A 26,676-nucleotide genomic window follows, 5' to 3' on the forward strand; every position below is an offset into this window, starting at 1 on the left:
AGTGAATGGGGGCAGTATCTTGAACAGGCATCATATCAAGGATGCAGTTCTGGGTTGTTTCATGGAAGGCTTATTCTCCCAGACTAACCCAATACCAAAGACTGACTCCCAACCAGTTGGAAATAAGGTACAGCCACAGGATGTGTGGGAATGCATGCAGATACACACACACAGAGATACATAAACACACACAGACATGTGTAATACACACCCACCTACATACAAACTGACACAATTCACAATTCTCTTATTCTCTTTCTCAGGGATTGTCATCCTGAGGGAGATACACAGAGTTGAATCCACTTCAGGGAAATCTTGGCATTCCAACAATGTGGCCATGCCCTTCAGAGACTTAACTGGATCTGGACCATCCTCCAAAAGCATCCAAAAATGCTAAAAGCTCCATGATCAGGGTCAGTAGGAAACTATCACTGGTAAAGTTCCTTCTTTCCTTCTGCTTCAATCCTTTACTATAGTCTCCTCTGTGTCCACAAAGCCCTCAGAAAGATGAGCTACCATCTCCTTGCTGCTGTCCTTTGGTCTAGTGCTGACTCAGCTCATACTGTATTGTTGGCCCTGGCCAAGGTGCTAATGTAGTAAGCAATATAGCAACACTGACGATGCAGCCATGCAAAGGAAATAACACCGGTAGGGGTACAATCACAAATCAGGCTACTAACTCTTTTTTGCTTCTTGAGAAGTCAGTGGCAGAACCTAACAGCAAAGATTTAATGATATTATGTCAGGATTTGGCTTTTTAAAAATGATTAGGTATTGTTTTTTTTTTTCTTTCTCATGGTTCCTCCCATACATTCTGATTCTTCTATGCACAGGACTAATGTGAAAGTATGTTTAATAAGAATATATGTGTAGAACCTATATTGGATTGCATGCCATCTTGGAGAGGGGGAGGGGAGAGAGGCAGAGAAAATTTAAAACGTATGGAAATGTATGTTGAAAACTAAAAATAAATAAATAAATAAATATGGTTAAAAAATGATTAGGCACCACCACCACCACCACCCCCCTTACAGGAAATGTATGATCAAGGACAAATGCATAGACTTTGTCTTCTAGGAGCTTATTATACATTGTCTGATAACTAGGAAGGGCGTGGTACAAGGTGAGCAGCAGTAATCAAGAAGGGTAGAGGAGCAGAAGAGAAGCTATTACTCCAAGCAAATGACCACTTGCATATCCTCTTTTCCCTCTTTTGTTACTAATTAGGGAGGGATATTCATCTTGAAAGTCTTACCAACATCAGAAAGATGCTGTCACTTCTAGGTAGATAACCATAGTGGCTCTCTCAGAACACAACAGGTATAGTCTTTCTTTAAAGCAAGCTAGAACTCACAGTTCATTCCAGTGGGAAGTGAAGTCCTATGGGGTAATGAGGCAAAATATTAGATTTGGAATCAGAAAATTTAGGTTCCTACCCTGGCTCTACTGCTTACAACTTGTTCTTCTTTGGGCAAATCACTAAATGTCTCTGGGATTTGCTTTATAAAATGAGAAGGTTGGACCAAATCATTCCTAAGATTCCTTTCAGCTCTAAGTCTATGATCCCATGACCTCATTGGGTTTCAGTTTCTTCATCTGTAAAATTAGGGGGTTGGATTAGATGTCTCAAAGGTCCCTTACAGCTCTAAATCCTATGATTAGCTGAGGACATAGCCAGAAATTCATTTTCTTTCCCAGTTATATTCATTTTGAAAAGGGCTTTTGATTCTATTTCCTATTGTGATCCCAGGGGCTTTATCCTCAAGGTGTATCGTGCAATTCCTTTTCGCCTAAGGCCAAAGGGCTGTTTGGGAGATAGTGGTAATGGGTTCATCATAAGTAGTTGCTGCACTCAAAGGAGACTTCTAAAAAAATGATCTAGCTCCAGTTTAGTCACTGCTTTTGATTACATTCAACCACGATTAAGGTTGTGGGGTTGCCAGACCAGTTCTTTCTCCAAATTCCAAGTCCACTATATAAAGAAATTAAGAGAAAGCAATAAAAAAATGAGATAGGTTTTCAGTGTGTTCATGTCATCCAGAGGGCAGACTGATTTTCTTAGGGAGGTAGGGGAAGGCTGTGCAAGGTGAACTGGCTCTTGAATTGCTCAGGGATTCCTCTTATTCGGACAACTTCCTGCAGTCCGAATGGACATTGGAGACTGCCCGCTACATGAAGATGCTCCTTATTATCCTTAACCCTTATTTAGAAATAAAATATCTTATTCATTCTTTGTTCACCCTTCCACAGATATGAACATAAAAAGTTCAGTCAGAACAAAATATTTGTTTTCTTTCTCCTCTCCCAGCCCTCCATCCCCAGAGATGTGCCAGTCATCTCAGGTGATTTTTTTTAAATCCATGTTTCTTTAGTATAATCTTGATTATGAGTTTAGCTTTCACATTTTAAAGATTGTGTTTCTGTACAAAACCACAAATGTATTGTGGTTGTGGGTTGTTTTTCTACTTCAACCCTCCATTTTGAATCCAAGAAAATTCCACACTTGGTTTGTCGCATGTGCATTTGATTTCCGTATTTTCCCCAACATTAAAAGGAAGGCTTTGGCCAGGTCTATGTCTGGGTCTGGATTTTCCACATGTGCTCCCTGAGGTAACTTTAGTTGTGAAATACAGGATTGGGCCCAGCAGAACTTCTCTTTCCCTGGAAATGTGGTGTGGAGTTCTGATGAATGGTATAGTATTAAAGGCAGCAGAATCCTATTGCATATCAGTAGCACACGGGTAAGTCACTTCACCTCTCAGGGCCTCATATTTCACCCCTAGCAATTCTTTAAGATTGCAAGTTACATTGTAGTTAGTTGTCTGTATTGGCAGAGGGAATTCCTTTACTAGAGTTCCCTACCCCAATGAAGTCATGTGCATGAACAAAAAGAAATCTGTGGACATAACAAGTCTAGTCAAGAACAGCATGTTAATTAGTAGTTCTCACCTCTCTCTAATCTAGGTTGATGTGTGGGCTTGAATTAACATTCATGGTTTCAGATCCACAACTAAACTAACACATGTAGTGGATGACAATTCTAAACCCCAAGTGCAAACTTGAAAAAAAATCAGTTTGTGGATCAATAGAAACAAAGACCACTAAAGTTACCTCAATCTGGTATTCAAAACCTTTCGCAATCCAACTCATCTTTAAAATCTTATTTTGCATCATATGTCCTTCATGCACTATTTCTGCCATATGGAACTACTCTATGGTTCCCATGATTTACATGCTATTTCTTGCTTCTCACTCTTCACATAGGCCTAGTTTCCCAGACCTGGAATGGATTCCCTCTTTATTCTGACTTTCAGCCTCAGCTTGCAGGGGGTGGGGGAGCACCTCTTGTGTTTTCTCCCTTTAAAACACTTAAATTCACTTAGATGGATACATGTGGCATCATTTTCCCCTCCCGGTCAGCCTAATGTATCACAAGCTCCTCGAGAGCAGGTATTTTGTCTTTTTTTTTTTTGGTCTTTACATTCCCATCATGTGCTTTGCACAGAGTAGGTATTTAATAAATATTTGATGAATTGGATTGAAATGTAACTAGAGCTTAAGAACTAACAACTCAACTGAACCGCTAATCATCTATCTATTTCTTTCCTGAGTGTGTTTATTAAAATGAAAAAGATTCTTATTATGGAGAAGGGAGAAAGAAGCTAGGGCTGTGAAAGTAAGCAGAGACTTTTGAGACATATCTTGATAGATGTGATATTTAAACCTCTATTTCCCAAAGTGATGTAAACTGGAATACATAGCATTACCTAAGATGAAGAATTAGTTTTAAATCATAAACATGAAAACCCTCAGAGATAATTTCTTCACAGAAAGAGGGAAGTTCCAAGATTTATTGATGAAGGCTTGGATTTCACAAGGCATTACCCTAGTAACCTGGACCCTCTTATCTCCTAGGTATTTTGGGATTAATTCACAGGATCTCAGAGATCGTGGGATCATAGATTTAGATTTGAAAGAGACCAGAGAAGCCATCTATCCCAACCAATTAATTTTATATGTTAGGAAACCTGGACCCAGAGAAGTTGGGGGAATGTGTCAAGGATCCCACAGGAAACTGGATTTGGACTAAGGTTCTCTGAATCTCAAATCTGGTGCTATTTCTACTACAAGGACTCCCTATTGGAGAGGTGTGAGTGGCTCTGTTTGCAAAATGGAAAAATGAAGTGTGTTTATTCATCAAACCTCTCCAGATGTCCAGAGACTTTTTGAGTGGAAAAGGATAAGCCCTCGTACAGAGGGTGGGTCCTCAAGGTTCACCTTTGTCCATCGTGGCAGCTAGGAGAATTTGTCTATATAATTACCCTCATTTTTTCCCTCTCAGTCCTAAAGTATTTGCTAAAAATGAAAGGGTTAAGAATTATTACAGATTCATTCATTCACTTAGTAATCATTCATTGAGTTATTACTATATACTATAACACCACTCTGGGTGCTAAGGGGCTAAAACAATAAGACATAATATCTACCATCCTGGCAATTGAATTCCTATAGGAGAGATCGGACATGTACTCAAATAATATAGAGGACAGTGTGGAAGGTACACCAGAGAAGTACCAAGTTCCCTGTAAGTTCAGAGTTAGAAAAGATAAGGGAGACAAATCATACAGAAACTGCTTGGTAAAAGTTACAAGCCAAATTGAATAGATACAAATACAAATTGAATCGATAAGAATTTCACTAGAGTCAGTGAGATTGGTTGGTTGTTGTTCTTCATTTGTGAAAAGGACCAAAATGATATCACTATGCCAGAGTCAAATTACAGTGTGTCCGGCTGTGGCTAATCAGACCAATATGAGCTCAAAATGTTCTACCACAGGTCAGACACAAATAGTCCGTGTGCATATCATCAGAGTCAGTGAGAACATAATTGATAAAGGCTAGCCCTGGAGTCAAGAAGATTTGGTTTTGAGACTACCTCTGATACACACACACATACACACACACACACACACACACACACACACACACACACACAACCTATGTGACCATAGGTAACCTTTCAGTACTTCAGGCAATTCTCTTAGATCATAGATCAAGAGATGGAAGGGACCTCAGGGACAATCTAGTCCAACCTCTACATTTTATAGATTAGGAGTTGACAAACTCCCATAGTCCAGATGTAGTCCACCTCCTATTTTTCTACAGCTTATGACCTTGGAATAGTTTTCTTTTATACTTTAAAATACAATAAAGCTTTCTTTAAAATGGAAAAGCCATTCTTAGCTCATGAACATATGAAAAGAAATGTAGAGTACATTTTGTTGACCACCTGTTACAGATGAATACACTGAGGCTCAGAAAGCTGTGTGCATAGGGTCACACAGCTAGTAAATGTCAGAGGTGAAATTTCGAACTTAGGTTTTTCTGACTCCAAGTCTATCACTCTTATTATAAGATACTGCCTTGATAATTGCAGATGATTTACAATCTTTGAAGAGGAGAGAATTTCCATACTGGGGAGTTCTTTACACTGGTGAAATTGTGTGTGTGTGTGTGTGTGTGTGTGTGTGTGTGTGTGCATTTAAATAAGGAGGATTTTGAGTTGTATGTTCAGGGAGATGGATTTGGATTGGCAGAATGAGATGGGAAAGGCATGCCATTTGAGGGGAAATGGTATTGTATATATAGGAGGATGGGGATGGGAATTAGCAAGTAATGAGGACAAAAAACAAGTTGGCTTTGCTGGAGCAGATGTACCACTTTGAAGAGTGAGCAGAGAGAAGATTGGAGCAATATGGGGGATGAACTTTGAAGGGCCTTGAGTGCCAGGTTAAATATTAGATTTGATACAATAGGAAATTGGCTTTTAAGGAGGCATATGTTTGTGTAAATATTGTTTGAAGATGATTGTTCTGACAGCTGTATGTAAAATGGACTGCAATGAGAAGAGGTGGAGAGACCCCTGAGTAGGTCTTCATAGTAATCTAGGCATGAGGTAATGAATTCTGGACTAGAGCAATATTAAAGAAATAAAAGCAATATTGAAGAAATTAAAGCAAAATTAAAGAAAGGACTAAGGAATATTGGAGAGAATGAATTGATTTACTACAGATGATAAAGAAGATAGAGAAGTAAAAAGCATAAAGTTGGATTTGGCAATTTGCAAAGATAAGTAGCCACAGCTCTGTAACCACCCTGGGGCACTCAAGGGTATTGCCTTATTTGAGAATGATGAAGCTCCAGAAATCCTCTCCCCTCCTTCTTCCTTAATACTCATGTTCTATATGCTTCATAACCACAAAGAAAAAATTCCTATGCACAAAGATTACAAGCCCTGTCTTGGGGAAGAATGGTGCTGGGGGTCTGAGTCTTGCCCATAGTTTGTACTGAGTTCCCAACATGATTGCTACCAGGAAAAACAGTTAAAGGAGAAAAGGTTGATTTTGCGTCTTTTGAGGTACCATAAGGTGTCTTGGGTCCTCCACTACGGTAGCTCATTAGAGGTAGGCAGTGTTTCATGCTTCCGATTCCCTTCCATCTTTGCCCATCTTGGGTTCCATTTCTCTAATGCTAATTGGCTATTGCTTTTACTCCTCCCAGGAAGAAGAATGTCGCAATCCAGTTAAAATGTATTTATAGATTTTAAGGAGAAAAGCTAATTTGTGGCCCAAGGGAGAGGCTTCTTTTTTGATTAAGGGTGGGTACTGGGGTAGAATAAAGACTCTGCCACCCTTTAGAGGAGAAGTTCCTGAGGGAGTGGCTAAGAACTCTTCCCTAGTCCTTTCAACCCCAGACTTTCTTATTTCTTAAAACATTGTGAGGTTGAAGGAACTGCACAAATAGGCTTTCCTTGGCCACTAAAGGATAATAGTCCCTCATACAGTTATTTTTGACAGGAGCACATAACTAGGACTTTAAGTCAGGTATTCTGGCAATGAGGTAGATTTGACCTGGGCTGCAAAATCTGTGAAGAACACAGGTCTCTCTTCTCACAGGTTCATCTTAGGCCCAAAAGAAATATACATTTAGCTTGAGATGCCAACACCTTTGGCAAATTTTAGTTATTTAGAAGCTAACAAATCATTATAAGTCAAAGGCTTTCATCCTCTCCATATATGAACAGTATATATAATGTATCTATCAGTCAAGTACCTTAGTACCCACTTCAGCTAACAAACCCTTGAACACAGCTATAGGATAAGTGCAAGAAGAAAAATGTACTTGGCTCCTGCGCTTGGAAGGCTGTTGAAAAGTGACTTCTTTTTGAAATGTTTTGCAGCTGTGATTTCCTTCCTGAATAATATGAAACTAATTCAATTTGTGGCACCTTTCACTTTTCCAGGTTTTTCTTAAGGCAAATTACCAGCATATGGCTCTCCATAGTTTTACATAATTTTTATGGCTTTGGCTGAGACTTTTATTATATTGGAAATAAATGAGCTCATTGAAATATGGAAGAGAGATGTGTTGTCCACTATGTGGCCCATCACTGAAAGTGGGTGGATGGCTGCTTAGCAAGCTGCCATGAATTATTCTAATGTATAATGAGGGGGAGGGTGTCAAGAGCAATCTCAAAGATGACTCAGAAAAGGTCCAGTGGATCTTCTATAGGTTTCTGTAAGGAAACATGAAAAAGCTGAAAGAGCCAAGAAAATGTTCCAGGCTCTTTAAAAAAACAAACAAATAAACAACTAAACCATGACATATTGGAAGCCATTCTATTCCAACATGCAAACTATTTATAAAACAAAATATGAGCTGCAAAAATATGGTTTTCATTCTAGTTTTCCCTTCTAGCTCTTAATCCCCAAGCCCTCAGACACAATATAAGTGAGGGAGGTAGAAGAACATGTGTGGTGGGAAAATTTGAGAAGTAGAAGCAGGGGATTCATACTGATGGTTGTCAACCAGCCAGAAATGGAACAGAAACCAGGAACCTCAGAATATCCTGAAGTGGCTGATGAAGAAACTGCTCACTGTGCAAGAAGGGAATATGTTTGAGACAGCAAAGTCATTACATTATAGACTCACTAAATGACCTAGATTTCAAGTAGGACCTGTAGTATAAGAGAGATGGTATTCAAGCCAGAGCAGCTCTAAGCAAAGACAACATGAAGCCAGGCATAAGAAAAATTGTGAAGTAGACAAAAGTAGTCTTTCCTCCTTCCTGGTACCACATCCAGGACCCAGTCTTGGGTCCCATTCTGGATCTCAGCTGGCTGGCATCAAATATCAAAATCTCTTTTTGGATTTTAAAGCCATTTATAATCTGGATCCTTCTTAACTTTCCAACCTTCTTACACTTTTCTCTTCTACATGTACTCTACATGCAATTCAGTGACACTGACCTCCTTGCTGTTCCCCCAACAAGACAGTCCATCTCCCATGCAGTTTTATTGGCTGTTCTCCATGGATTCTCTTTTTCCTCATCTCCATTTCCTGGCTTCCCTGATTTCCCCTAGGTCTCAGAGAAAATTCCACTCTTCCCTTGATTTAGTTCCTCTCCTCTAAGATTATCTACAATTTGTTTTGTTTATATCTTGTTTGTACATAGTTGTTTCTCTGATTAAACTGAATTCCTTTAGAGCAGGGATTATTTTTGCCTTCTTCCCAGTACTTAGTATACAGTGTCTGGCACGTAGTAGGTACTTTAAAAATTCTTCTTGACTTGATAAAGTGTTATCTGGTAATTGAGGTGCTAGTTGTCACATGGCATAATTTATGATTCCACCGAGTGGAATCTGCATTTCAAAATTCAATAGATTCCCAAAAGCACATTCTTAAAAACTAATAGATACTTTAAAAGTAGATTCTTAAATGGAGAAAAATCAGAGTAGGCACACCTGTGTTAGAGACCAGCTCAGAAGACAGAGGAGATGCAAAGGTTGGTGGATTTATTATCTCAGATCCAGCTCTTATGAACTATTGGTCCTAGGGCAGATTATTTAACCTTCCTATGTCTCAGTTTCCCAATCTATAAAATGAGGGTGACAATATCAGTATCATCTACCTCACAGAGTTGTTGTGAGGAATACGTTTTATAAAACTTAAGCACTATAAATGTATGATTCTTATTGAAATGAAATGGCAAGGAAGCCAACTGAGGAGTTATGACAACTTTCTTTATATCTTTATGACATTTGGGAAGGAATATTTCTGGGAGTAGGGTATGGGGGGGGAAGCATTGGATTTAGAGTCAGAAAAGCTGAGTTCAAATTCTGTCTTTGCCACTTATGACCTTAGTCAAATCACTTAACCTTTTGTGCCTTCAATTTTCTCATCTATAAAATGAGGTTAGTTAATATAAATCAGTGGTATCAACCTCAAATAGAAATAGAGACCATACATAAGAATCCCTGAAGGGTGTATATTGACTTAGAAAATCACATGTTAACATTATCTATGTTTCATTATATTTTCATTCACTTTATTAAACATTTCCCAATTACCTTTTAATCTGGTTTGGGTAGCACTCAGGGGTGTTATGGGCTGCATGCAGCTCATGGGTCTAGTATACAACACCTTTGGTATAAATGGCTTGTAAGTTTCCTTCCTTGGCAGCTAGGTGGGCAGTGAATACAGTGCCAGGCCTGGAGTCTAGAAGACTCATCTTCCTGAGTTCAAATATGGCCTTAGACACTTACTAGCTATGTAACCCATGGCAAGTCACTTAACCCTGTTTGCCTCAGTTTTCTCATCTGTAAAATGAGCTGGGGAATAAAACGGCAAACTACTTCAGTATCTCTGCCAAGAAAACCCCAAATAGGATCACAGAGAGTCAGACACGACTGAAAATGATTGAACAACAGGAAACGTTTCCTTCCTTTTCTAAATCTGTGAGCCTTCTGGTATTAGTATAGAGCACGAGCTCAAATAAAATAATCTGTGCAAAGGACTTTGAAAAATTACACAAACTTAGATGTTTTACATCAATGGCCTTTATTATTGCTGGTATTATTATTATTAATCATTACACTGAGAAGAGGAATAATTGTAAGAATAATGGTCCTTGATAGTGACAATAAATGTACACCAGCCAAGTTTGCTATGAACTTGAATCCATTTTTACTTTTTATATAAAATATAAATATTTTATATTTACTTTATAAATCTTGATTTCTTTAACCAACTAGTCACTCAGCTTTGGAGGTAGTCACAACCTCAAATGACTGTCAAATTCTGATGGAATAGAAAGAGCACTGGATTTGGAGTCAAAGGTTCTGGCTTCAAATCCTGCCTCTGTCATTTACCACTTGGGTGACCCAATGAAAGAAACTTACCTTGTCTGGGCCTCAAGTTTCCTCATCAATAAAATGGGAGGATTGGATTAGGGAAGCTCCTGGCTTTAAATCTATGGTCTTATGATCCTTTGAATGAATTCCCAGTCCGTGACTTTCAGTGTATCCCAGATCCCTAGTTTACATCAGACCATCTCTGTTCTCCCTCTACCCACTAATACTCTAAGTCTAGACTTTCACAACTCAACCACAAACACAGCATAGAATTCTTGTTGGATCACCCACAGCTGAACCAAATCTGTTGAAGTGACCACCCTGTAGACTACATTCAAGACCCAAGCAGCAGTAGGTTTTAGATGTCTGTGATATGGAGATGTTTATATCCCACAGCCTTGAATTTCAAAAGCAGGTTATTCTTTTCCAAAACTTTTAATACCATCCTCTGGGGAAAAACAAGTCTAAATTACTTTATGAGAAGTGAGGTTGGAACCAAACAAAGGCACTCAAGTTACCAACCAAGTACACAAATTTGATGTCAGGAGACAACAAGGTTAAATTTTTCATCCACATCTCAATCCAGAAAGCTGCTTTTTCAATTAAGCAGGCTGAAAACATGTATTACATGTGAACAAGTATTTCATATTTCTCAGATCACTATTTCACAGAGAGAATTATCAAGAATTTTCCCTAGAACGGGCCAACAGCCGGGTCCTACAATCTGCCTGATGGCCAACAGTGGGCAAGAGCACTGGGCCTAGAGTAAGGAAGGCCTGAGTTCAAATTCAGCCTCAGACACTTACTAGCAGTGTGACACTGAGTGAATCACTTAATCTCTGTTTGCCTCAGTTTCCTTATTTGTAAAATGGGGATAATAATAGCATCTACCTCCCAGGGTTACTGTGAGGATCAAATGAGCTTTACAAATATGGAAAGCACTTCGCAAACCTTAAAACACTATGTAAATGCTAGTTCTTCTTTATTACTCCTCCTCCTCCTCTTCCTACTACTACTATTACTACTTGCTTTGAAAGGAAGAGAGTATAGCATTGTGGGTAGCTGCAATTTGCCTCGGAGTGGATGATAAATTCCTTGCCACTGACTATACGGTAGGAATAGATCTTGTCCAGTTTCCCTCTGAAAGGCCCAAGTCACCTTGCCCAGACTAAATGGGAATCTTCTTTGTTTTCTTTGTTTTCCTCCAAGGGACTGTTGCATTCCAAGTGTCATACAGCAAGAGGAGACCACAGTACTGTCTCCTGGCACTACCACTCTGTGCTAATTGCTAGAATTTCATTGTGAGCATTTACACCTTGGAAATCAATGCCACAAATCTGAACTTGATGTGTTGTTTTGTCAATTGCCCAGGCTTAAGAAAATGATGGAGAAAATGTTAATGATGCAGATTAAACTTAAAATTGTATTGTGGGTAAATTCCTTTCCTCCCACCTGCCCCACCTGGTTATTAAACATTTGCCAGTACACCCCTGCTTATATTAGTTTTTCCCATGATGTGGTTTGTCCTTCGTTCTCAAAGAGGATCATGACATCAGGGAAATGATGACATGACTTGCAGTTGACTTTAATTTGAGTGAGGGAGGGCTGTGGAAGGTCACCAGCCTCACTTTCTCCTCCAGAGCCATCTAGGTCCAGTGGTGGAACCTGGATTCAGAAGCATTGCATTGGGCTTAATGATTCAACTCACTCTCTGCAATTCGGAAGCAATATCCATGGGAAGTAGAAAACAAGATGCAGGCTTTGACTCTTGCCTGTAAGGTAGGTTGACTGGCTCACATCTATGTTTTTGATATTTTTGTTTGTGAAGTAAGGAATTGACCAGGGAACCACTGATCAACTGGGTCCCACACTCTGCCTGATGGAACTAGGACATATGGGGCAGGCAATAGACAATAAAATATAAGAACACACCCTTTTGAGCTTTGAGTGGGCCATTTAGACCTTGTAAGGACACTAGACTTTTGAGTGGATCCAGCTGCAGCCAGGAGAGTAGTATCAGACTATGAGACCAGGGTTGATGGGATGCTGCTCCAATGGAAGCTCAGATGGGTGCTACTTTGATGCTTGGCTGCAGTTACCATTGAATCTAGTCTCTGGCTCAGCTGACATCCTGTGCTGGGGTCCACTATGCATTCTTGGAAAGAACAGGACTAGCAGGCATCTCAGCTTTGAGATCTGCCATCTTTGGGTCAGACTCCTCGCTCCAGGTGCCAAAATTTTGATTCCCCTCACCAACACAACTCAACTTGGCAGCTAGACTTTCCTCTCATATGGCATGTAGTTCAGATCTCCTATAGCCACTTGTTTCTACTATAAAATACCAACACACTGGGTGGGGAGAGGAGAAAGAAATCTCCCTCCATTAGCCCCATAGTATGTTCTAGGAAACACAAGAAAAAAGAAAAATGAGTCCTTAAGAGCTTCTTCATGAGTTGGATTTTCCCTCTCATCTTGCTTGTCTTAGAGTTAGTTTTTAATGTAGGTTGCAGAGGGGCATTAATAATAATTTCATTCAATCATCAGTTGCTTTTATCCAGGGTCAACACTCTTATTACAAGGTGCAAATGGGCCACTCAGAGTCTGAAAGGGACATTCTCTTCTATCTCATTGGCTGTTACCCAATCATTCCATCCCACAATTTCATCAAACTTACAGGGTTCCCTTAACCAACCCTCTTACTCATCTTTATTTGTTATAACAGCAAAACATGACTCCTCAAAAGAAATGAGCTTTATGACAAAAAACAACCACAAAAATATAAGAAAAAATAACTTTGTAATTAAGCATACATAACAAATGTTCTTCATGGAAATCACATATATAACTGTTTGGAATATCAGTCCAACTGTTTCATATGCCTGTCATAAATAATGAGCAATATGGTTACTGAAGTGGACGACCAGTCACTAGAAAATAACAGATTCATTATACAAATTCAATCCCACGGAACTTTCTATGAGACATAGTACATGCTTATTGACTTGCATTGGTTTGAACCTATCAAAGCGGCAATGACCTCCTGGAGTGTACATGTGTACTCACACACATGCATGTGCTGGTGGGAGGGATGGGGGGTATTTAGCAAAAGCTCTTCCTATCCTCTGATTTTCCTAAAGCAATAGGTTTTCTTCCTGTCATGTGTAGTAGGAAAGCTACCAAGGCAGATACTCAGCTTCTGAAATAGGACTGCACTTCTTTGCAAATGGAGTCCTGCTATTGATTTTTTTTATCATGAAACACGTTGATGCCTCTGTATTCATCATCAATAACTTTAGGCGAAGTTCGACTTAACTAAAATTCTTATTCAGATTTTTATAAAAATTCTCTTTGAAGAAATTTGTGTGTCTATGACAAACCTTTATAAAATGTGGCTGGTGTGTGTGTGTGTGTGTGTGTGTGTGTGTGTGTGCCTGCCTATGTGTGAAATACTCCCAAGTTGACCACTCTGGGAGGAGGGGGAGGAGGTAGGCCCTCCCCCAACAGTATACTGGGTATATTGCTTCCTGTATCTACACAGAGAATGCTGTGCTATGGGTACCTACTTTTCTGTGGCTTTCCATGAGTGATGCCTTCTTGCATTTGGGCAAAGGGAGTCCCTTTGCCAGGCACAGCTTGAACCAGCTATTTATATAAGAAGTGTAGCCTGGGAGGAGCCAGATGGCCCTTACTTGATTTTCTCTGGGGACACTGTCAGCTCACATACACTTACTGTACCTGCAACAGGCTTAGGAAATTAGTCATCTGAAGCTGCATAGTGGCCAATTCTTTATCTGGCTGCATTCATGAATTAATTCAGGAAGTTGAGGTTGGGTTTTTGCCCCACTTTGGAGTGCAGGAGGGCACATTCTTTCACTATTCAGAGTTCTCTCAGGAGACTAGGAATGTTCTTAAAATGAAATGTAATTCTGCCTGCCCTGCAGACAATTTTCAAATTACACTTTTTTTAACAAAGGGAAAAATATCTTCACCAAAATTTTTTTTTAAAAAACAATTTCAAACCATTTAAGTCTGGGTTATGTGGACACATAAATTTTGAATCCAAATTTATCCTGAAGTATTGGAGGTAATCCTAAACAGTTCTTGACACGAATTATACAAGATGATTTATTACAAATATATGATGTTCTACCTGTCCTCTATCTAAAACATAGTTGCCTACCAGGTTTAGGACAGAAGTAGTATTTTTATATATGTGGAAATTTAAACATAACTAAAAGATACATTGGGAATAAAAGAATTTGATGTTACACGCTCTTTGAAAAACATCATTTTGGTAGATGAAATATTCATTTAACATTGTGACAGAAGGCTGTGTTTGGGGCATCTGCAGGCTAACAATTATTTAATAAATCAACCTGATCCAGCAGGTTGAGATTATGAAAGACAAAGGATATCTGTGCACTTTCCTACAATTCCCAACATGCAATATTTTTTGAAAGAGGTGTAGGAATATCAGTTCTAACTAGCTTCAGTTTATATAATTCGAATATATTATCTTAGTCTATAACCCTCTGTGTGGTTAAGTTTGTACTTTATGAGAGTTTGACAATAGAGAGATTTCCAAAAATATAAAATGGTTTTGAGGGAAAAAAATAACATTTCTCATTTTTGCTACATCAAAAACAGATCTAATCATTTCTCATAATCCATGGCACCATTTTCTTAAGCATTCATCCATCCACAACCTTTAAATAATGTCCTCCACAAACAAGCAAAACATTAAATATATTCCAGGCAAAACCAACAGCTGCTGAGCAAATCTCTTCTGAAACCCAGTATTTGGAAAGGCCAGTGCTATATCATTGTAACTGGCTGGGCTGAAGGAAGCAGGAGGGATGATGGAAAAGAAACAGGCATGTGTAAAGCTAAATGGGCCAATCTAGACTCTTGGTCTGAAAAGCTGCCTTGAAGGAGGTTTTCTTTTCTCAAAGTTCTGGGACATTCAATGGAAGCTTCACAGAAATAAGGAACACAGGCTTGAAGTGTTTATGCTGAGCACAGTTGTTGGCTAATGGTGATTGGACTGTGGTATTTGATGGGTGTGTGTATTGTGCATGTGCTAGGGGATGAAGAGGGAGTTGTTGCTACCAGTTCTTTAGATGTGCATCCAGAGCATCCTTTTCTCTAGCATTCTTAAGACTGAATAGCAAAAAGAAAACAAAATGAAATAAAAATATGATGTATAAATGCAAAAAACAATGAGGCTCCATCCAAAGAGTGCCATGCTTAATTGAAGATTGCAGTTTTAGAACTGGAAGAGACCTTAAAAGCCATTGAGTCCAACACTGTCATTTTACAGATGAGGAAACCCAAGACAAAAGAACCTAAGTGAATTATTACCCAGGGTCATATAGCTAGGAAATGTCTGAGGCAGAGTTCGAAAGCAAATCTTCCTAACTCCAAGTCTAGTAGTTTATCCACTATACACCTGGCTTCCTCCACTCACTGTCCATTGGGCTGTGCCACTTAGCTACTCACTTTTCCCATTAGAAAGACAAATGACGTAGGCTAGAGGAACATAAAAGGACCACAGCTAATTGCATTCATGGAATCACAAATTTAGGGACAGCTATATGGTAAGGTAGACTGCTGGCCCTGGAGTCTGGAGGACCTGAGTTCAAATCTAGCCTTAGACACTAGCTGTGTGACCCTGAGCAAATCACTTACCTCCATTTGATTCAGTTTCCTCATCCATAAAATTAGCTGTAGAGGGGAATGGCAAGCCACTCCTATATCTTTGCCAAGAAAACCCCAAATGTGATGATAAAGTGTCTACACAACTGTTGTTGTTTGTCCTTTGTTCCAGAAGAGGACCATAACTTCAGGGAGGTCATACCATGGCATGCAAATGAATTGGATTTCAGTGAGGGAGGGCTGTGCAAAGTTAAAACAATGACAATTACAAATTTAACTACACAAGGCTTAGGAATCACAATTTGCACTGCTGAGATTTAGAGGGAAAAGGTCCAATCAGGGGAAAAGGAAAAAGCCTTCTCCGTTCTCTGTAAGGGGAAGAGAAAGAAGGAAGCAGCAGGTATTTTTAGAATGGTGGTGAGGAAGTTATATGATTTTTTCTGAAAATAAACAGCAGCCTCAAGTATTCTCAAGTGAATGACTTTTTTAAAAATTTCTCAATGGGATCTCGGTTCTGGTTGATTCTAGGAAGAAGGAATCTAAAGCACAAATAGGTTTCTTTATTAGCTTCCTCAGTGCCTAGCCCAGTGTGACTTGATCAGAGGGGAGAACTGGGGGAAGTTTTAGCTCACCTTAAGGAAGACAGCAATTCAAACGAACAACTAGAATGGCTTGTTTCCACGAGATAGCGAGCTCCCTTTCACTAGAATCAAGGCTTATCTGTGATATTGTTAAGGGGCTTCATCCATTGGCCAAAGGAGTTGGGCTAGATGGTCTTTCAGATCTCTTCTAAATCTAAGATCCAAAAATTTTACAGACATTTGGATTGAATTGAATGTTTAGGAAAAAATTCCTTTTGCAAACTGTTTTCTGCAGTTGTGGAGGAAGGGAACACAAAGATAAAAACTGAAAGGGCAAGAGGAAGTACAATTTTTCCTTATCATAAACTATAGGATAACAACATTAGGAAGAGGACAATTTCTGCTGACTGGGGAAAGCTCGTTTTTGTTCAGCCCCCCCACCCCAACTAAGTGAAATTTCTGCAACTACTCTAGCCCCGGTTATACTGGCACTTGGTGTAGACTACTGACAGGCCCTCTAATATTAAAGGAGAGCTCAACTGTAGATTTAGCTGTTTCTCTTCATTTGGCCTTGAAAAGAGGAAAAATGGCTCTGAACCAGAGGCTTTCACACAGCCTGGAGTCCCATGTCACATTGATTTAATTGCTCTGACCAAGGGCAGGTTGGCTCTCTGGGAGCACATTAAAGTTTCTTCAGGTGCCAAGTCTGGCCTGGAGAATTTGTACCTTTCCCCAGCCCCTTATGTGGCCAGTTACCCTGCTTTTACGAACAGTGTGATTTACTGAGAAGAGTTCTTCAAAGCCTACCTGAACACATGACCAAGGAGTTAGAAAATCTCCTGGCATATCACTCCCTAATGATTTCTGATGAGCATCAGTATATTTTATCTCTTTACCAAGTGCAGTATGCAACACATTTGTGTAAAAGAAGAGGGAATTTGTTCCTATAGCATGCAGCACTTTTTACTCTGAATGTGGTACCTACTTAAAAGCAAGGCAGGAACACTTTAACAGTCACATTTGGGGTTTTAAAAGCTGCATTATATATACCAGTAAATACTATAGTTCTTCTGTTCTCTCCCTGGTCCCTACTACTTCATCTAGTGACAGCAAGAAACCTTATCTAATTATGGATATTTAAAAATTATAGGACCTCATTAATGTTAGACAAATTGCATTCTATTTTAGAGAGCCTCCCCTTCTCCAAAAATCTTGACCAATCTTCTTGGTAGGAGCTTCTGTTCCTTTAGTTACATTGATCGTTTCTGTCTCAGGAATCACAGAGGATGAGAAGGCACATACAAATTATTGTCGGGATTAGTGAAGGAAGTCTCTTCATTGATGAAATTATGGCTCCAAATATTAGCCTTGTGTCACTTTGTATGTATCTATCTATGTGCATGTTGCTTCCTCCATTAGACTACAAACTCCTTGAGGGAAGGCTGTATTTCACTTTTATCTTTGGATCCCTAATGTCTAGCATATAATAGGTGTAAGTTAATTTGGCATCTTCTCACCTGGCAAATTATTTTGTGTTTTGGGGACACTATCACAGATTTTTACAAAATGAACAGATTTCTGATGGCAAAACTCTGGGAGTTTCTTTGAATCCTGTAGCTGGAACAAAAGGAATGGAGGAACTAATGGAGGAACTTTGATTCATTAGCCTAACTGGCTTAGGCTGGGAAATATATCAGTCAGTCACCGGTTTACTTACCAATAGATAAGGAGGTGGGGTATTAAAAGGGAGTATTCGGAAGCAAAGAGGTACAAGGGTAGAAAGCAAAGGGAAGAGTAAATAAAATAAAAATCTATCTTTTAAATCCCCAGTGCATTTTTTTCTTTCCATCATTCAGATTCAGGAGAGAATCAACCTTTTCATCCCCTACTTTTGGTATGAAATACCTAGGCCCTGCTAAGGATATAAGTCTTTGTGAATTCTTGAGTCTCTCGTCTCAGTTCTCTTTGGATAGTCCTCTCCAGAACCAAAGTCTAAGACATCTGGATAGTTGGTAAATTCCTGAGGTAATGGGAACTCCTCTGCTGATGAATGAGTCCGGTGCCCAAACACTTTCTCCTGAAGTTCTGCGATGTCGTTTCGGATGTCGGCCATCATCAGCAAGAGGAAATCAAAAGAACCAGGGGGTCCCTATACATTTAGAAGTAGAACTCAGAGTCAGAATATTATAGCCTCAACCCTAGTCAATACCTAAAATGTCCAAAAGTGGTTTATTTAGCTAAGGTCTACCACTCAATGTCAACTGTTAACTTGAAGGGAAATGCATTCGCTGAATTACATTGCTCAAGCTGTGTTGTCCTGGGGATGACAATAATCAATCAGAGGTTTTCAAACCTTCAAATCACATGTAACCTTGGGTGGATTATTTAATCCTTTAATACCTTAGTTTCCTAATTTGTAAAATGGCAAAGGAGTTAGGATGATTATCTCAAGAGATTCCCCAGAGTACAAATCTATTTAAATATTATCTATCATGTTATCTATTGTAATCTATTAATCTATTTAAAATCTATTTTAAAGGGACATTGTTCTGTGAATGACTTAGCTATTCTCAGTAATACAGCGATCTAAGACAATTACACAGGACTCATGATGAAAAATGTTATCCACCTCCAGAGAAAGAACTGAAGGAGTCTGAATGCAGATAAAAGCATACTTTTAAAAAAAACTTTTATTTTTTATTTTATTTTTCTATATTTTCTTTTTCTTGGTTTTTTGATTTGTGCTTTCATTTGCAACATGGCTAACACAGAAATACATTTTGTATGACTGCACATATATAACCAATATGGGGTTGCTTGCCTTCTCAGAGAGGGGGAGGAAGAGAGGGAGGTAGAGAATTTGGAACTCAAAATCTTGAAAAATGAATGTTAAAAATTGTTTTAATGCAATTAGAACAAATAAAATATACAAATTTAAAGAATAAAAAAGCATGTCGTCAGTTCTACGTACATGGAAAATGACAATAATTTAAAACCAACGTGAGAACATGTTAAAAAAGAAATTAGTCTTTCAATAACTGAGAAAGAATCAAAGGATTTCTAATTTTGTATATAGTGGACACATATTATTTTCCATTGTTAAAATATTTATTTATCATTAAATCCATATGACATCATTTAATCGTTACCACTTTTGGTCATGATATGAGGAAGTTTAAGCAGACGTTTCCTTTGCCTTCTGGGAAATAACAATATCAAACAGATACTACAGGTGCAGCCTGTTAAATATTAGTTAAGTCTATGAATTTTTTCTAGATCTTTGATGAGTCTGTTTCTGGTGGTGACGGTGTCTGTTTTAGATTGTAAGCCCACAGAGGGCAGAGGTTATATATATTTGACTTACTTTGTACAATGTCCGCAAAGTGCACCACTAAGAAACAGGTGGGTTTCTTAATGGAGATAAAGAGATCTTTGTTTCATATGGTCAAAGCAGTGGTTAAGTTTATAGGATATTGGGATTGAGTGTTTTTTTTTAAAGTTTTTTCTTTTATGATTTTTTCTTCTTTTAGACTTGTCAGTGTTCACAGAACACTTATATAAGAGGCATAGCAAAGTAGGGTTTTGAATCTCCTGGAGAGGGCCTTTTACTTAAAGCAGGGGTTCTTAATCTTTTTTGTATCACAGACCAACCCCTCCCCCCTCCTTTGGCAGTCTGGTAAAGCCTATCAACAACTCAGAATAATAATTTTAAATGGAAAAAAATAAAATACTTAGGATCACAAATAAATCAATTATACTGGAATACCTTGATTAAAATACTTTTAAAAAAATTTCATGGACCCTAGGTTAAGAACTCCTGACCCAAAGATTAGCCATGACTTAAGAAAAAAGAAAACCAGGTGCACTGCCTTCAGTAGATCTTTTCACAGTAATAAAACACTATTCAGAATAACCAAATGAGAAAGCAAGGAGGCCATCATTCTTATCCAACTCTACCTTGATTAAGGGTCATTCCAAAGCCTTTCCAGTGAACAGCATAGATCTGTAAGATCAATAGATCATAAGGTCAGACAAATAATGCTACTTACTGGAGATCCTTTGGGTCCAGGAGCTCCTCTCTCACCCTAGAAAAATCAACAACAGGATTACTATCTAGAACAAGTGTTTACTATTTCATTTTCTACTTAAAAAAAGAAACAGAAACAGAGGATAAAAACACCAAATAACAAAATTAAAACCAAATGTAAGGCTGCAGCTGTGCCTCAGGGACCCACTTATTTGCACACAGCTGCCCAGATCCAATGTCTCAGATTTCCCCCAAGGTCATATATTTCCAAACCAGGTTTGACAAAAGGAACACACATAATTTCAGGCAGCTCATGGAATTACTTGAAAACTTTGAAAACTAGTTCACACGGACTCTCCACTCCATCTCTCTCCCCGCCCCACCTCACAAAGTGCCACCCACATTAGATAGCAGATAGTTCTCAAAGTAAAATTACCAATTAGTTCCTGGAGTCAAATATATCAAAAATGCAAAAGTCTTTGGTTAAAGAGAAAAGAACATATTATTATTTTTCCATAGAGGGGAATTTAAAATAAGACTGGGGAATTTCCTTCAAGATTTTTCAATTTTCTCCATGAGATCTTTTTCTAATTTTACTCCCAACTTTCATATTTCAGAGAAAACCTCTTTGCCTCAGTTTTTCCCTTCCCCCTGGAAAATGGGAGTGTTAAACAGTGCTTGAGGCTCAGTTGGTGCCTATAGTTTTGATGGTAAGGAATATTTAATCTTGCAAAGACTGCAAAGACTTGCACATACCTTGGAACCATCTCTTCCTGGTGCACCTGGTGGACCCTAAAAGACAAAAGAATCCTGTTAAAAAGAAAAGGAAATGAAAACAGAAAAAGGAAATTCCCATACTAAGTGGATTAAAAAAATACTAACCACAGGGCCCCTCCGGCCTTGCTTAATATGGGAGAGGTCAGGAGATGGTCCAATGGGTCCCATTGAGCCCCTGGGGCCGGGCTGTCCAGGAGGCCCAGGTACTCCAGGAAATCCAGGGCTTCCTTTTGGTCCAGGTGACCCTGTAATCAAAAGACATCCTGTAAATCTAACAGCCTGAGAGATGAACCCTAGATGAACATGCGTAGACTCATGTGCCTCAAAGGTTGATTTCAGGCAATTGTTTCTCTGTCTCTTTCTTTTCTGGAGGCAAAAGGACTTAGCTAGCATTCTATTCTTATTCTCCTTGAGCAGGGGCTCTTAATCTGTGGATCTGTAAATGTTAAAAAAAAATCCTTTGATAATTCTATTTATAACTTCAATAATTTAACATAATTGGTTTCATTTGTAATCTGATATATTTTATTTTAATTATTTAAAAATTTTTTAAAAATTATTCATTTTTCTAATAAGGGGTCCACAAGCTATATCAGATTGCCAAATAGGCCCATGACATAAAAAAGGTTAATAACCCCTACTCTAGAGCTACCTTGTACTGCCTTTTAGGGAGCTTCCGTCTTAGGTTATACTAGATGGCAACTAGTGAAATAGTGTGGTTTTCAGGTCCCTAAGAAAAATTCTAGAATTTTCAGATTGTGTAGATGTCAATTTAGGGCCTGACACTGGTTACAACATAGACAGGCTAGCTCAGATTTCATCTAAACTTGTCGTTCATCCCAATTTTGGGATTTCCCATTTCCAGATATGTGGTTGGGAAGGAAATTAATTTCTTCTTTTGATTCAAAGAATTTCTTCAATAGCCCCAAGCCAGTCACTTCCAGGACCAATACTTTACAAGCGTTTACACAGTGAATAAACTCATCAGGAAGCATTGCATTACCAGCCAAGCTACAATTGCTTGTGTGGGGTGAGAAGCTCCATACCATTCAATTCTATGGGGGTAATGAGTGCAACAGCCTGGCTTCTAATCTTAGGAACTGAGCTTTGCCAAATATTTAATGATCTCCTGAGGCCTTTTCTTTAATAAATCTGTATATTCTGTGCTTGAATTACCTTAAAATACAGAACAAGAATCTTTTAATTGAACACCAATTAATAATTAATTAATTGTAGGGAAATCTTATTAGCCCTTAAGCTGCCCTAATGAATCTCAGGAAAAAGTTTTAAAATATTAAGAGCAAAGAACAAAGAGGAATCAGGAATTCATGGAAAAGCAAAGGTAAGCTTCATAAATAGGTGCAGTGCATGTGATTAATTTTAAGTCAATCATAAACTACGCAAACATTTAATGTGGTCAAACCATTACTGTTTACAATTGTTTCTCCTTTTTCTGGCTTTCAGTACCAGCCATTCTTACACCTCATCACACATATGACATAGTAGAATGAAATCAAACTTGAAGTCAGAGTATCGAAATCCCAATTCTGACACTTGCTAACTGTATGTTCTTGGGCAAGTCACTTAATCTCTCTAGGATTCAGTTTTCTCACATGAAATTGAGCTGTATGACTGCTCAGGGTCCCTTCCAGCTTTGTTATGGGTAGAGGTTTTGGAGTGTGTTTTGAAAAGTCCAAATCCAGTACCCTGGACAGCTCAAGCCAAGCTAGAAACCAGAGGGCAGACAGAAATGAAAACAATCCGGAAAGTTGGGACACAAATTCATGAAGGAGAAATATAGTAATTTTTTCTCTTGGCTCTATAGCTTGTACCTGCTATGGTTTTATATACATATATACACACGCATACACACATACACACATACATACATACATACATCTATATATATCTCAGAAATGACCTCCCTCCAGTGAAGCAAGAATGTCCCAAGCTTTGAAGAGAGAAGCCTATGATAGAAGTGTGGTGTGTGTGTGTGTTTGTCCTTCATTTTCCAAGAGGACCATGACATCAGGGAGATGATGACATGACTTGCAGTTGACTTTGATTTGAGTGAGGGAGGGCTGTGCAAGGTCACCAGCCTCACTTTCTCTTCCAGAGCTATCTGTGTCCAATGGCCTGATATTCACCAAGACTACTGGAGGTGGCCCAGGATACGATGGGAGACCCTGGTCCTTTGAGGCTAAGGTCTTTTCGGGTTCTCACTTAGAGTGAGGCAACGCCCATTCAGTGAATAGGCCTCTTTAACAAGTGAATTTTGCGAGGCAACTAGGGTTAAGTGAATTGCCAGGGTCACACAGCTAGTAAATGTCAAGTATCTGAGGCCATATTGGAACTCAGGTCCTCCTGACTCCAGGGCCAATGCTCTATCCACTGACCCACCTAGCTGCCCATGATGGAAGTAAATGCATAAGAAAAGATAACATATTCATTGATAAATAGGAGGATGTCTATATAAGAGATTTTCTGAGATGACCAGAGAGTAGGTTAATCATAGGACCTATGCTAGGGAAGGAAGGTATGTGGAGATGGAGGCCAATACCAACTCATTCTGTGAATAGACATAGACTCAAAATTGTTTCTATCACCTTTAAGGAAAAACAGGATTAGGACAGAATCAGGGAAGAAAAAAAACAGTTTGGCCCACTTTTTCCCCTGAATCATTTCCCTCTACCTAATTATATCCATCATTCAAGGTTTTAGCTCAGGCCCTGCTTCTTCCATGAAGCCTACCCTAACCATTCCTGTATATAATGATTTTTTTTCTGACCTCCAGTATCAGCCATTTTTGTACTTCATGGTAGAATAAAGAATGTTAGAATTGGAGTCAGAGAACCTGTATTGAAATCCAAACTCTGACACTTGTACCTGTATGTCCTTAAGCAAGTCATTTAATCTCTCTGGGACTCAGTTTCCTCACCTAGAACTGTGCTTTATGACTGCTTCGAGTCCCTTCCAGCTTTACAACTATGATCACCTCTTTCTCTTAGTTTCCCTGGACTTCAAGTGTTAGTCCTGTCCTCTCCAACCCTCCTAGATGCTAATACCTTCCCCTTTCAGATTACTTTCTGTCTATGCTATATGTATCTTGTATGTAACTTGTTATTTACATGTCATCTCCCCTATTAGAATGTAGGATCCTTGAGGGCAGGGATTATTTTTGTTTTTTGAGTTTTTTGCCTTTCATTGTATCCCCAGCACTTAGAATATGGCCTGGCATATAGTAAGCATCCAATAAATGCTCATTGATTGACTGATCGATCACAATTATGTCTGACTGCTTTATGTGTGTATTTATTAAAATTCAAATTTATTTTCAGTTCTAAATTCTTTATCTCAATTCACCTTTTTCTACCCATTGAGAATGCAAGAAAAACAAAACCCATTACAAATATGTATCATTAAGCCAAATAAATTACTGCATTGGCCATGTCCACGGAAAAAGAAAGAAAGCATGCTTCAATTTATACTCTGAGTCCATCAGTTCTCTTCTGGAGTGGATAGCATGGTTTATCATTAATTCTTTAGAACTGTGGTTGGTCATTGTATTGTTTAGAGTTCCTAAGTCTTTCAAAGTTATTTATCTTTATCCCATCATTCTTTTATAAATTATTTTCTTGGTTCTGCTTACCTCACTCTGAATCAGTTCATACAAATCTACCCAAGTTTTTCTGGAATTATCCCCTTCATCATTTTTGATAGCACAATAATATTCCATCATATTCATATACCATAGCTTGTTCAGTCTTTCCCAAATTGATGGGCACTCCTTCAGGCACTAATTCTTTTCTGTCACAAAAGAGCTGCTGTACATATTTTTGTAAATATAGGTACTTTTTCTCTTTCTTTGATCTCTTTGGGATATAAATCTAGTAGTATTGCTGGGTCAAAGGCTATGCACAGTTTAATAGCCTTTTGGACATATTTTCAGATTGCTTTACAGAATGGTTGGACTGGTTCACAGCTCTACCAACAGTGTAGTAATGACTTTATTTTTATGAAATATTGAGGTCTTAACTTCTCAATTCAGTTGTAAGTTATACAGGGACAGAAATGCCACTTTCTACTTCACATCCCCTAACACTGCCAAAGCATAGGACTTACTAGGTTGTAGATGCCCATTACTTTTAAAAATGAATGGGACTGAACATTGGTGGACTATCAGTGTCCAATAACAAATAAGAAAGTTCATATTGGTAAAAAATGAGCTTGCACACCTCCTCTTTCCCTTAATGACTAATAATTAGTCTTAAAGGCAACTGGCTCAGTGAAAAATGACTTCAAATGTTTTCATTTGGCTTCTCTAAAAACTACATTTATCTTTAGGGAACCCATCTGCTTATATAGCACTGATTCTTTACTCCTAAAATGCTGATGGATATTAGTGACACAGTCTTGAGTACCCACTTCTTTAAATCTATACATTGGGCATTTAACAAGCAGCTTATGCCCAGTCAGTTTGCTGTCATCTAGGATCTTCCAGTATTCTTCCTCCAATCAATCACTAGTAGATGATGCATTGATGACTTACTTGCTGATGGCAATGCAACCTGCTATCATTTTACTGAAACACAGGATTAAAGATACAGAACTGGAAGAACCCTAGTTGTTATAAGCCCCTCATACAAATTTGGAAAATGAGTCACAGAGATGTAATGTGGTTTGCCCATTGGAGAGTGTTGCTTGTTTCCCAGAGGTTTTCATTACCCTTTCATCTTTCCCACTCCTTTCACTCACCTGGAGGGCCCTGACCTCCAGGTTGCCCAGGAGGCCCTGGCAGGTAGGTGTTTGAAGCCAGCAACTTGTCAACAGTGACATGCTTGCCCAGATCTGCGGCATTGTTCGGGAGTAGTGCAATCTGGAAAGAGAGTTACCACTATTAGAAAGGAGAGGTTCATGGTTTTGTGTAAAATCTTGTCATTTGTTGCTGTGCTCCCAGTGCAAAGAACCAGAGAAAGCTAAGACTGGATGGAAGCCTAGGGATCATCTAGTCCTAATTCTTCATTTTAATTACTGAGAAAATTAAGTACCAGAAAGATGGAGTGACTTACTCAGAATCACACAGCTAAAGGTCATCAGAGTTAGAGGTGGAGTCAGACTAGAACCAAGGTCTCTTTTGGAAAAGGCCTGAAATTCTGGGACTTATCCTCTTTGGCCAGCTGACAGAACCTATTTCTCTCTGGGACTGGGACCCATGATGAGGTTTAGAGTAACGTCTGAATACTCAGTAATAACCTTTGGTAAAATTGTGAAGCAAGTGATGTTTATTTGTAAAATCCCACTTTTCCTTTACTTTGTAGTATCCTCCCTTCCTTTCACCCTTAACCTAAAAGATTCTCAATGCTTTCTATCCATAAGGTCCCCTCCATACTTATATTCCATTGGATGAGCTAGTGCCCCATGCTCTGGACATCCTCCTCCTTAC

General features: G+C 38.8%; 1 protein-coding gene across 1 annotated transcript in view; it reads right to left on the reverse strand.

Annotated features, from left to right (window-relative positions):
* Positions 1-16,663: 16,663 nt before the first annotated feature.
* CCBE1 (collagen and calcium binding EGF domains 1) overlaps positions 16,664-26,676 on the reverse strand; it is a 65,785-nt gene continuing 55,772 nt past the window's right edge. Inside the window, exons 9-13 of the mRNA XM_036746308.1 lie at positions 25,989-26,109; positions 21,339-21,478; positions 21,213-21,248; positions 20,479-20,514; positions 16,664-18,578 (exon numbers count right to left, since the gene is read on the reverse strand). Of these exons, the coding sequence (XP_036602203.1) occupies positions 18,345-18,578; positions 20,479-20,514; positions 21,213-21,248; positions 21,339-21,478; positions 25,989-26,109 (567 nt within the window). The 3' untranslated portion in view covers positions 16,664-18,344. The remainder of the gene's footprint in view (positions 18,579-20,478; positions 20,515-21,212; positions 21,249-21,338; positions 21,479-25,988; positions 26,110-26,676) is intronic.

This window comes from Trichosurus vulpecula, chromosome 1 (genome assembly GCF_011100635.1).
Source record: "Trichosurus vulpecula isolate mTriVul1 chromosome 1, mTriVul1.pri, whole genome shotgun sequence".
Taxonomy (NCBI): Eukaryota; Metazoa; Chordata; class Mammalia; order Diprotodontia; family Phalangeridae; genus Trichosurus; species Trichosurus vulpecula.